At 38.4% G+C, this 13343-nt stretch overlaps 1 protein-coding gene across 5 annotated transcripts in view; it reads right to left on the reverse strand.

Annotated features, from left to right (window-relative positions):
• The window catches only part of ank1b (ankyrin 1, erythrocytic b), a 148715-nt gene that overhangs the window by 78364 nt on the left and 57008 nt on the right, over nucleotides 1-13343 (reverse strand). For all 5 annotated transcript variants that reach the window (XM_049466541.1, XM_049466542.1, XM_049466544.1 and 2 more), the window contains exon 2: nucleotides 804-905. In XM_049466541.1, coding sequence (XP_049322498.1) covers nucleotides 804-905 — 102 coding nt within the window. The remainder of the gene's footprint in view (nucleotides 1-803; nucleotides 906-13343) is intronic.

The following is a 13343-nucleotide window of genomic DNA, read 5'->3' on the forward strand; positions in this document are numbered from 1 at the left end:
ACTGAATTTAAGTTTTTTTTTTTATATATTATTGCACTATTGCCCACCCTTATCTCAGCTTGCTGGGATCACTTAACCATTTTAAGCTTATAGTTTCTAAACACCACCAGAAAAAGCCTCTGACTGTTTTAACTGAGTTTTTATTAGTTTATCTTTTTCTTATTATTTAATTTTTAATTAATTTATTTACTTTATTTTTTTTATTCTATTTTTTTATATTTAGATTTTTATGTTTTTAGTCCATTATTACTCATTTACTTATTTCTAATCATTTTACTTTACTTTTATTGTTACCTTTATATTTTGTTTTATATTTTATAAATTCTTTACATTTTATGTGTCAACTTGTTTTATATGCTCTTTTAGGATTTTCTATTTTACATATACATTTTATTCATATATATTAAATATAATAATAATAATAATAATAATAATAATAATAATAATAATAATAATTTAAAATTAGTAATTTCTTTACTTTTTCTTTTTTTTACTATTTTATTCCTTATTATATATACTAATTTCTTATTAAATGTTTTCAATCCCTTTTACACTGTAAATGCTCTGCAACATTGTAAATGTTTTTCTGAGTGAAAATAATGATTGATTGAGTGATTGATTGATTGATTGATTGATTGATTGATTGATTGGTTTTTCTAAAAAAAAAATCTATTTTGCTTGTGAAAGAAAATCACAGCATGGACACACACAGACACACAGACACACACACGCACACACACACACACACACACACACATATATACGCACGTAGGCTGGCGTGACTGTGTGAGACCTGCTCTTACCTGATTGGCTGTGTTGATGGCTATTCCGTTTTTGATATGGTCCAGAGCCTTATCCAGATTACCTGAACGAGCAGCACGCAGAAAACTGGTGGCTGAATCCGCCTGAGATATATATATATATATATATATATATATATATATATATATATATATATATATATATAGAGAGAGAGAGAGAGAGAGAGAGAGAGAGAGAGAGAGAGAGAACAACAATATATGAGTAAAGATGAAAAGAGAGCAGGGATGACTGATATGTTATCACTGGAGCACTGGAGGATTTTCAGTACAGGATTTGTGGACGTGCTGATTGGACGAGGGCCGCTCTGTGGGCCGCTGGGATTGGAGGGGTTTGCTGTGCTGCATATGATGAAGAGAAAGCTATAAACTCAAATTACTGCTCCAGGGCCAAACACACTGCAGCTCAGAAGCTCCTCCAGCATGCAGAGCATCAGCCAGTTAAAAGCTTCTCTGTGAACTTATCAACTGTAACATTATACACATTACTGAACTGCAGCACTGAAATCCGCCATGATTTCCCAGCATCCAACTGAGTCCGAGTTCATTCTGCTCTGTTTGCCATCAGCTGCCGGAGCCCTTAGAGAGCACAATTGTCCTTGCTCTCTCTGGCTGGGTAGATGATGCTTTTTTCCTCTCATCACTCCTAAGGTGATGTGGATCAGCACAAGGCTGCATCTGTGAGCTGGTGTATCAGAACCGAATCGCTGCGCTTTCCTCCGATGCTACTCGGTAACGCTGCATCAGCTGCAGTTCAAAAAGAGGTGGAGTCTGACTTCACATGTATGGGAGGAGGCGTGTGCTAATCTTCACCCTCCTGGTGTTGGGGCATCACTAGTGAAAGGGGATATACAGCTGAATGTGTGGGACAATTGGCCTAGCTAAAATGGGAGAGAGTTAGAAATAAGATTATTACTGTATGTAGCAAAGTTGATCTCTAAACAAAAATTGAACAATAAATGTCTACTCTGGGAGGAAGTCTGACTGCTCTCCAAAATTATGTTTTCATTTTTTTTCTTCACAAAACCACACACAAAAACTGGAAATTGGGGACTAGAATTGTGTAGTGTGAACTACACTGGCATGATGCAGAATATAGAGGGTGGATGTACCCTTAAAGTAAAAAATATCTTCATGATACACAACAAGAATCACAACTTTTTACTTCACAGACAAAATGATTTGTGCCTGAATACAAAACATCATTAAAATGATTTTATTAAAGGATTAAAATGATTTACTGCACTAGATCCAATTAAACAGGATAATATTATTTTCAGGCCCTGCTTAATTATTAATAAACATTATTAATAGTGCTGCTATGACGGTCTTTTTTATAAGATAAGTGGTTTAAAGACTGATCATATAAATGATGTAAAGGTTCTTTACCAGTTTAAATGTTCTTCATATCCACTCATCTCTTTTATTATATAATAGAGTAATTTTTTTCTACACTAATAAAAATGATTTGTTGACTCAATTTTACTCTCTCAAGTCCTCATTCAAATTGGAAGCTCAGAATAATATCAGTTAAAAACAGTATTTTAAGGTACTCAACTGGTTATTTCAAGTACTGTGGATTAAAATTAATCTAGTGAATATAGGTTTAATCACAGAAACATTTTTAAAAGTCTGCCAAAATTGTTGCATAATCCTGTAGCAACACAAAAGTTAGCACTGTAGCACCAGATCAACCCACATTCACACTCAGCAACACAGAATTCAGGTAACTTGCTCTTACAGCCTACAACACTGAGGCCTGGCAGCTCTCCAAAACAATACAAATACATGCACAACAAAGAAGAAGGTAGGTTCAGGCGACAGGCATTACGCTAGAGGATGTGTAGAGCCAATGGGAGAGATGGGTTTTTTTTTTACATTTTCAGGTTAAAGATATTTCAACCATTTTGTTTGTTTGTTTTACTGACTGTTTAAAGGCATTTCATCATTTTTCATTCATTTAAAAATGTCTAGTTGTAGTCTACTGCATAAATACATAAATGCCATGTTAGCTGTTTTTTGTGAACATTATAAAATAAAGACATTTTACACTAATAACAGTCTTTGCAATGTCATATGTTACTTTACAACATGTGTAATAATGCCCTGCTAAGTGCAGTTCAGCCACTGATCTTGTCTCTGTACCGAGTCTCTCTAAAATGCCAAAACCACCGGAGGTCCTATTTAAACTCCTAGTTACTTACACACAGAGGTGGGTAGTCCAGGTCCAGAGAGTAAAAAAAAATTCTAAACATACACCTACCTATCTCATTTGTACTGGTAGTGGTGCGCTGGTGGTGTTCCATAGACACATTCTAACCATTTGTTCTTTAGCTCTGAATTACTGTGTAAAGCATATAACACTGATGTGATATTCACACAAATAACACAGGAATGAACTGCCATGCTGTTTCTAGTGCTGTTAGCTTCTATCTGACGAAACGGTGTCGCTGCCCGTGAATACTAATTCACGTTGAGGTAGACACGGTGCTTTTCCTGATCGACTCGTTTTTTTGAACGTTTTCTTTTACTAGTTACTGCAGACAATGGAGGTTAAGGAAGAGTTTAGAGACTCCTATAGAGAAACCTACTGGATTTTAGTTAATAAACATGAAACATTAGTTTATCTGAATAAAACACACAAAATCACTTGTGTATATTGCATCACTTAAAGACCCATTTAGAGCTCCTGTACTGAAATCACATTTTCATACAAAATTCATATTCCTCACCTCTATCAGCTCAATCCTTTACATTGTGTGAATGTTAGATAATAAATGGGGCAGCAGGAACGTTCTAAACGGACTCAGATTTTTTTTTTGGACTTTTCTAATCCTCTGTGTGATTCAGCACACATTAAACACTTCATTTCAAGCTCTTTCACATATCTGTAGGACTGCACCCAATCTATCTAATCTATCTGTACTACCCCATCTATCATCCCTCCCCCTCTCTCTCTCTCTCTCTCTCTCTCTCTTTCTCTCTCTTTCTCTCTGGTCATGATGACACGTTTCTTTTTGATCTCTAGTTGCTTCATCTCCCAGTGGAGTGTGGATGTAGGCTCTCTGAATTTCCCTCTTTTCTATTCTCTCTGTTTCTTTCTCTTACAGACAGATAAAAGCTGGTGTTCATGCAGTCCCACACTGCAGCTATACCACCAATATATATAGATATAGATATATTGAAAAGTTACTTTATTTCAGTATTTCAGTTTAAAAATGTGAAACTCATATATATTATACATGTATAGATGTATTAAACACAGACTGATGTATTTTAAATGTTTATTTCTTTTCTTGTTGATGATTATGTCTTAAAACCAATGAAATCCCTAAAAACAAAAGTCTCTCAGAAATGTAGAATATTATATAAGACCAATTGGTACTTTTGGAGCAGTGTGGGCAGTGTGCCAAGTCCTGCTGGAAAATGAAATCTGCGTCTCCATAAAAGTTGTCAGTAGCAGAGGGAAGCATGAAGTGCTGTAAGATTTCGTGGGAAAACAAAACTGCACTGACTTTAGACTTGATAATAAAACACAGTGGATCAACACCAGCAGATGACATGTCTCTCCAAACCATCACTGATTGGTGGAAACTAACTTCACACTAGACCTCGAGCAGTTTGGACTGTGTGTCTCTCCACTCTTCCTCCAGACTCTGCTCCCTTGATTTACAAATGAAATGTAAAATTTACTGATGATCAGTGATGGTTTGGGGAGGCATGTCATCTGCGGGTGTTGATCCACTGTGTTCTATTATCAAGTCTAAAGTCAGTGCAGTGTTTAATATTCTAATTTCCTGAGACACTGCTTTTTGGGTAATCATCAAAAATAAACAACATTTTAAACTGAATTACTGAAATTAAGTAACTTTTTAATGATATTCAATTTTTTTTGATACACTAGTATATACACTGCACGGACAAGTGAATTAATTTGCCTACATTTTATTGTTTTGCACTGCAATATCTGCTGCTGGTACGATTATATAATCTTTCTTTTAAAATCTCTTTTCATATCCAAATAAAACCTGTTCCTAATATTCCTAAATGTATCAAAACTGAATAAAACTAGACATCAAATCAAATTGGAAGCTTGTGAATCTGAATTGAATGAAATCACTCTTCTCTGAAGTGCGTGTTCTTCACCTGCACGGTGGGCTGTGATTGGTCAGATGCTGCAGGGCTGTGTATAATCAGATCTTCACAGTCCGGCTGTGTGCAGTCGTGTCATTGTAAGGAAGTCGTGGCTGGAATATTAAACAGGGGGTCAAAAGCAATTGCGTAACCCTTTCCCTCACCCTGTCCTGCTGACAGCACAGAAATAGCCATCAGGCTATTCATCAGGCTGAAAACGCAGTGTGTGTGTGGTGTGTGTGTGTGTGAGCGGTGGTGTTAGGGTGTGTGTGTTCTACTAAATGTCAATGTGAAACCTCACAACCTCACACTGCCTCGCTCTAACTGGCTCTACCTCATTCTATGACACTTTACCTGGCTCTACCTCACACTGCCTCACTCTACCTCACACTGCCTCACTCTACCTGGCTCTACCTCACTCTATGGCACTTTACCTGGCTCTACCTCACACTGCCTCACTCTATGCCACGTTACTTGGCTCTACCTCACACTGCCTCACTCTACCTGGCTCTACCTCACTCTAAGGCACTTTACCTGGCTCTACCTCACTCTCTGTCCTGCTGACAGCACAGAAATAGCCATCTTTCATCACTCTATGACACTTTACCTAGCTCTACCTCACACTGCCTCACTCTACCTCACACTGCCTCACTCTACCTCACTCTAAGGCACTTTACCTGGCTCTACCTCACACTGCCTCACTCTACCTCACACTGCCTCACTCTACCTCACTCTAAGGCACTTTACCTGGCTCTACCTCACACTGCCTCACTCTATGGCACGTTACTTGGCTCTACCTCACACTGCCTCACTCTATGCCACGTTACCTGGCTCTACCTCACACTGCCTCACTCTACCTGGCTCTACCTCACTCTAAGGCAGTTTACCTTGCTCTAACTTACTCTATCTTACTCTACCTCACACTGCCTCACTCTACCTGGCTCTACCTCACTCACTGTCCTGCTGACAGCACAGAAATAGCCATCATGTTGAAAATGCAGTGTCTGTGTGTGTGTGTGTGAGCGGTGGTGTTACCTCACACTGCCTGGCTCTACCTCACACTATGGCACTTTATCTGGCTCAACCTCACACTGCCACACTCTACCTGGCTCTACCTCACTCTAAGGCACTTTTCCTTGCTCTACCTCACTCTACCTTACTCTACCTCACACTGCCTCACTCTACCTGGCTATATCTCACTTATGGCACTTTACCTTGCTCTACCTCACACTACCTCACTCTACCTGCCTATACCTCACTCTGTGGCACTTTACCCGGCTCAACCTCACTCTATGGCACTTTACTTGGCTCTATCTCACATTGCCTCACTTTACCTGGCTCTACCTCACTCTATGGCATTTTATCTGGCTCTACCTCACTCTACCTCACACTGCCTTACTCTACCTGGCTCTACCTCGCTCTATGGCACTTTACCTTGCTCTACCTCATTCTACCTCACACTGCCTCACTCTACCTGGCTCTACCTCGCTCTATGGCACTTTACCTTGCTCTACCTCATTCTACCTCACACTGCCTCACTCTACCTGGCTCTACCTCACACTGCTGCACTTGACCTCACTCTACCAAACTCTTCTGCACTTGACCATGCTCTACATACCTCTAATTCACTCTCACACATCTCGCTCTGAATATCAATGTGAAACATGATACAGTAAAACACTACATTATTCTACCCCACTCTACCTCACGCTGCCTCACTCTTCATTTTTCTACATCACTCTTTCCCACTCTGACTCACTCTACCCTCTCACTCTCAACCTGGACTTCCCTCTGTCTCACTCTACCTCACTCTACCTCGTTCCACCTCAGTCTATCTTTCTCCACCTTGCTAAACTTTACTCTTCCTCACTTTGCCTCAGCTCTACATCACTCTTTCTCTTTTCAGCTCTCTCTACCTCACTCTACTGCCCTCTGCATCCCTATTCGTTGCTCTGTCTAACTCCATCTCACTCTACCTCCAGCCTTGTTATGTCATGTGAGCACAGTATGAATGTGAAGAGCTCTCTCTGCCTTTAATGTTGATGTTGTTCACAGTGTTACTGCAGATCTTTCTCTGTTTTAATCATGCTACTCAAGTCTATTCTACGTTAAACTGTTCCTTCCTGCGTTTCTGCTGCTCTGGAGCAGTCAGTGATTGGGTAACACATTTATAACCCTTGTGTGCAGCAGTAATATGTAGACACATAATGTAATCAGCTGCTAACGATGTAATCACTGATGACAAAATATTGTTGATTTCAGCACACATTAGCTCTTCTGGCTTCTTCTAACATAGTGTGTAATGTGTGTAAATTTCCTATGACTAAATGGGTTTCATTTGGTTTCATTGCTGTGTGAATTTGATTGCATTCAACAACCATAGTTGTTGCATTAGCATTAGTAATGTCAGGATATTGCATGGACCAGAGAACACAGTTTCACTGCAATGTTTGGCTTTATACCATAAATACAAGCAGAAGATGGATGATCACAAGCCACCAGGAGTAAAGGCATGAAGTTATTCAAAAGCAGTGTGTAAGACTGGTGGAGGAGAACATGATGCCAAGATGCATGAAAACTGTGATTAAAAAACAGGGTTATTCCACCAAATATTGATTTCTGAACTCTTAAAACTTTAAGAATATGAACATGTTTTCTTTTTTTCTCATTTTCTGCAAATAAATGCTCTAAATGACAATTTTTGTATTTGGAATTTGGGAGAAATGTTGTCTGTAGTTTATAGAATAAAACAACAATATTCATTTTACTCAAATATAAACCTATAAATAGCAAAATCAGAGAAACTGATTCAGAAACTGAATCACTATCTTATTACTAATCCTGAAATAGAAAATATCACACCAACTACAGGTTGATCAATGTGACCAGCATGTGTTTAACACATATCTCAGCAGATTTCCAGCATGCATAACTGAGACTGTACAGGCAGGTATATGTGCACTAATATCTGCAGAAGAATAAACCAGCATTAATGTGTAGCTCTGGCTGAATAATGAACCGGTCCAGCAGGGAATTAGCCAAGTTGCACCTGGGGGATGATCAAGCTGCTCTGATCAATAAAGGCCATGTAGGGTAATTTGGCCAGGCCTGCAGGGTTAACGCCTCTGCTCACTCTGACCAATGTCATGGGATTTTTAATGAGCTTGAAGAAGCACAAGCAATGTGTGTGTCTGTGTGTGTGTATTCATCAGGGTTGTACAAAATTAAATGATCAGAATTAAATTAAAAAATGACCCCTAAATTCCAATTAAATTATTTTTTAAGTTTAAATTAAATGAAATTGCATGGAATTGTACCGTATTTTTCGGACTATAAGGCGCACTTAAAAACTTTTAATTTTCACAAAAATTGACAGTGCGTCTTATAATACGGTGCGCCTTTTGTATGGATTTTACTCGTCAGGTTGTAAGGAGCAGTAAACACACACTCCGTGCAGCGTTATAGAGAGTTTCAGTGCTATACAGAGTCCAGAGCCGTGCAGCTCCGAGGCTGGAGCAGCAATAGCATTAGCTAGATGCTAACCGCTAAGCTAGCTAGCTTATTCACTGTTCAGAGATCAGTATTATCTAAATTTTACTCGTCAGGTTGTAAGGAGCCGTAAACACACACTCCGTGCAGCGTTATACAGAGTTTCAGTGCTATACAGAGTCCAGAGCCGTGCAGCTCCGAGGCTGGAGCAGCAAATAGCATTAGCTAGCTTATTCACTGTTCAGAGATCAGTATTATCTAAATTTTACCCGTCAGGTGTAAGGAGCAGTAAACACACACTCCGTGCAGAGCCGTGCCGCTCCGAGGCTGGAGCAGCAATAGCATTAGCTAGATGCTAACCGCTTAGCTAGCTAGCTTTTTCACTGTTCAGAGATCAGTATTTTCTAAATTTAGTACTTTTAATACTGCTGGAGCAGTATTATTAGAGTTAGATGCTAATCGCTAAGCGTTCACCGTTCAGAGGTGAGTTATCGGCCTGTAAGTCTGTGCTGCTTTGCCTGGCTAGCATTAGCTAGATGCTAACCGCTTAGCTAGCTAGCTTTTTCACTGTTCAGAGATCAGTATTTTCTAAATTTAGCACTTTTAATACTGCTGGAGCAGTATTATTAGAGTTAGATGCTAATCGCTAAGCGTTCACCGTTCAGAGGTGAGTTATCGGCCTGTAAGTCTGTGCTGCTTTGCCTGGCTAGCATTAGCTAGATGCTAAGCGCTAACTCTCTCAGAGGTGAGTTTTATCAGCCTGTAATCTGCTTGTTTACCGTGTTAAAACAAGCTACGGGGGACGAATCGCTAGCTAATATCTCACTGTCTTACCAGAACACGCAGGATTACTCAGTGTAACGCTGTCGTTTAAGTTTGGGTTAACTTTACTAGTTTAGGTGACTAGCTAGCGTGCTAGCGGATAGCTATGCTAACGCTGGTGCAGCAAGCCTTAGTGGACATCTGGAAATCTAAGCTTACTGTAAATAAACTGAAGCACGTTACTCACCCAAATAAACAGTTTTCAGGAGAGGAATCTGTGTAGATTAATATCCAGCACTCGTTTGACTTTGAAAGAGCTAACGTTAGATTTGTATACTGAGACGCTCCACCGGCAAGCGACCACCCCCGGTGGGGGAAGGGAAACATGGCGCCACCCCTGTTCACTTTGATATAGGCACCCTTTCTAGTGTCACTTAACGCGCCTTATAATGCGATGCGCCCTATGTATGGAAAAATAGCAGAAAATAGGCGTTCTTTGATAGTGCGTCTTATAATACGGTGCGCCTTATAGTCCGAAAAATACGGTAATTACATTAAAGTAAAAAAAAATAAGGTGTATTCAACAACAAAGCTTTACAGTATACAGGTGCGTCTCAAAAATTAGAATATCATTGAAAAGTTAGCTTATTTTAGTAATTCAGTTTAAAATGTGAAACTCCTAGAGTGACCTATTTTAAGCATTTATTTATTTTATTGTTGATGATTATGGCTTACAGCCTTTAAAAACCCAAAAGTCAGTATCTTTGTAAATATATTATATAATATTTCCTATTTTAGTTTTTATTTTTTTTTAATAGTTTATTTTATTGTTATTATTTTTTATTTTGTTTCACATTTATTTACTTTTATTGTAATATGTAAAAGTTAGTTTTTACTCAATTTTAACTGTTTTTTGTTGTATTAATCTTATCTTCTTTTAATCTTAATTTCTTTCAATTAATTCAATTATTATTATTATTATTATTATTATTATTATTATTACTACTACTTTGTTTTTACTAAATGTAGATATTATTTTCTTTATCATGTCAATCCGTGTATTTTTAAATGCTCTGTTACATTGAAAATGAGGGTTGCCCTCAATGTTCTTCCAAGTCAAAATAAAGCTTAATTGATTGAAAATATATGATATATTTAAAAATATAATAAAACGAAGCAGAAGTAAAAATCTGTCTGAAAAATAATAATTACTATAGTAAAGTATAGATAACTAACATCAGTGTATATTTGCTGATTTCTCTCTCTCTCAGTCTCTCCCTCTCTCTCCCTCTCTCTCCCTCTCTCCCTCTCTCTCCCTCTCTCTCCCTCCCTCCCCCTCTCTCTCTCTCTCTCTCTCTCTCCCTCTCGCGTGTGTGTGTGTGTGTGTGTGTGTGTAGCTGAACTCACTGCTCTTCTATAAATTATGATTCCATCACAGCTTCACTCAGAGGAGGAGCTGGAGAGAGCTGCACTGTTTGCTGCTGGAGGAACAGAGGACGAATCATCGTACACACATTTTTAAAGGCTTTGTACTACTAAAATCTTGGGGAGCATCTAATATCTCTGTACCCATCTGCTCATCACTCTCCGAATTATATCCTAAACACCTGGAGCATGGCTGTGTGTCTGGGTTTGATTGTGTGAGTCTATCAGTCTGTCTTGTTGCATCATGTTCTTTGTCCTACGCTGAACAGATGATGGGACAGATAAGGGAAATTAATGCAGAAAGAGTGTAGCAACATCAACCATTAACTACCAAAAGATTATCTGCACTGTAAATCAACAATCTGCCAACAATTACTTAACTATTTTAAATTAGTATATCATTGAAAATATAATTGCTATACCACAGTGGATCAACACCAGCAGATGATGGACATGTCTCTCCAAACCATCACTGATCATCAGTAAATTTTACATTTCATTTGTAAATCAAGGGATCAGAGTCTGGAGGAAGAGTGGAGAGACACACAGTCCAAACTGCTCGAGGTCTAGTGTGAAGTTAGTTTCCACCAATCAGTGATGGTTTGGAGAGACATGTCATCTGCTGGTGTTGATCCACTGTGTTTTATTATCAAGTCTAAAGTCAGTGCAGTTTTGTTTTCCCACAAAATCTTACAGCACTTCATATCTTACAGCTTCCCTCTGCTACTGACAACTTTTATGGAGATACGGATTTCATTTTCCAGTAGGACTTGGCACACTGCCCACACTGCCAAAAGTATTAATTGGTCTTATATAATATTCTAATTTTCCTAGACACTGATTTGTGGGTTTTCATTGGCTGTAAGCCATAATCATCAACAATAAAAGAACTAAACGCTTAAAATAGATCACTCTGTATTTAATACATCTATATAATATATGAGTTCACATTTTGAACTGAGTTACTGCAATAAAGTAACTTTTTAAGATGCACATGTACTTACTGTGTTTAGTGACTTGCCACTGGCAGCTTTGTTTCCATTGGCTTCTGGCACAGTCTATATGCATACTAAATGTGTCCCCCAGTTTCTGACACTCACCATTAGTGTGTAGTTATTTCCTCCAGTATTTTGCTCTAGTTACTACATGATTCTTTATGTGTTCCTTCATAGTCTGGATCACTTCACTATTCATTTGCAATGTAGGGGAAAAAACAGGTAATGTACCTGCAGATGAAAAATACAAGCACCTATACCCAACGTACCTCACCACACCAATAAATAATAACCAGCCATGGTCAGTCACATAAAAAGAGCCATTGGAGAGACGGCAACATGACAGCAGACACAGGGCCACAGCCTGGAGTGAAGGACATGCTCACTGCAAATTACACACAGCACACATCACACATACAGCTCTGGAAAAAAAACATTAAGAGAGCACTTCAGTTTCTGAATCAGTTTCTCTAATTTTGCTAATAATAGGTTTACGTTTGAGTAAAATGAACATTGTTGTTTTATTCTATAAACTACAGACAACATTTCTCCCAAATTCCAAATAAAAATATGGTCATTTAGAGCATTTATTTGCAGAAAATGAGAAATGGCTGAAATAACAAAAAAGATGAAGAGCTTTCAGACCTCAAAAAATGTGAAGAAAACAAGTTTATATTCATAAAGTTTTAAGAGTTCAGAAATCAATATTTTGTGGAATAACCCTGGTGGTTTTTAATTACAGTTTTCATGCATCTTGGCATCATGTTCTCCTCCACCAGTCTTACACACTGCTTTTGGATAACTTTATGCTTTACACTCCTGGTGCAAAAATTCAAGCAGTTCAGTTTGGTGGTTTGATGGTTTGTGATCATCCATCTTCCTCTTGATTATATTCCAGAGGTTTTTTTAATTTGGAAAATCAAGGAACCTCATCATTTTTAAGTGGTCTCTTATTTTTTTCCAGAGGTGTACGTGTGTGAAACTGCCTGAACTGCACTGGATACACTGGACTGCAGGTTTAATTCGAGGTTTTCTGTCCTATTCCTCTGTTAAAACCAGGCTGATAAGTGTCCTCTTCCAGTGATCTGTGACCTTTAAGGAAAACATGGTGTATTAAAAGGACGATTCTAGGAGCTCAAGCAGTCATCTCCACCGTGAAAAGACCCATTCAGAGGACCACTCACACTAAACCCATTCCAGCCAGGGACAGCTTCCAGCACCGGTTGCTAAGCAGTTGCTAGGATGATGTGACACCATTTTCTCAGCAAATATCACGGCATATGGGTTTCATATCAATGAGTGCAGAGATGAATCATTTTATTATTGCATTGAATATGTTGAATTCTTACAATCTGTTATTGCTCTTGTTGTTACAGTCAGATTCCACTGATTAAACACTTTTTGGAATAACTAGCACTGTATAGCTTAGCAGTTTTAATATACAGGAATCTTAATCTTAATATATTGGATAGTGTACCTCTTGGTGAAATATCACTGACTGGTAGTTACGTCTCTACACTGCACTCTAATTAATGTTACAGAGGGTCATTAATAATACACAGAGGATATAATTTACTGTACTGACATGTACTGATACATGTACTGATGATGATAAATAGAATCCACCTGTGTGTAATCAAGTCTCTGTTCCAGTCTCAGAGTTCTGTTCAAAGTGCAGAGAGCATCATTAAGGTCATGGAACACACCAGGCAGGTCCGTG

This window comes from Astyanax mexicanus, chromosome 17 (genome assembly GCF_023375975.1).
Source record: "Astyanax mexicanus isolate ESR-SI-001 chromosome 17, AstMex3_surface, whole genome shotgun sequence".
NCBI lineage: Eukaryota > Metazoa > Chordata > Actinopteri > Characiformes > Acestrorhamphidae > Astyanax > Astyanax mexicanus.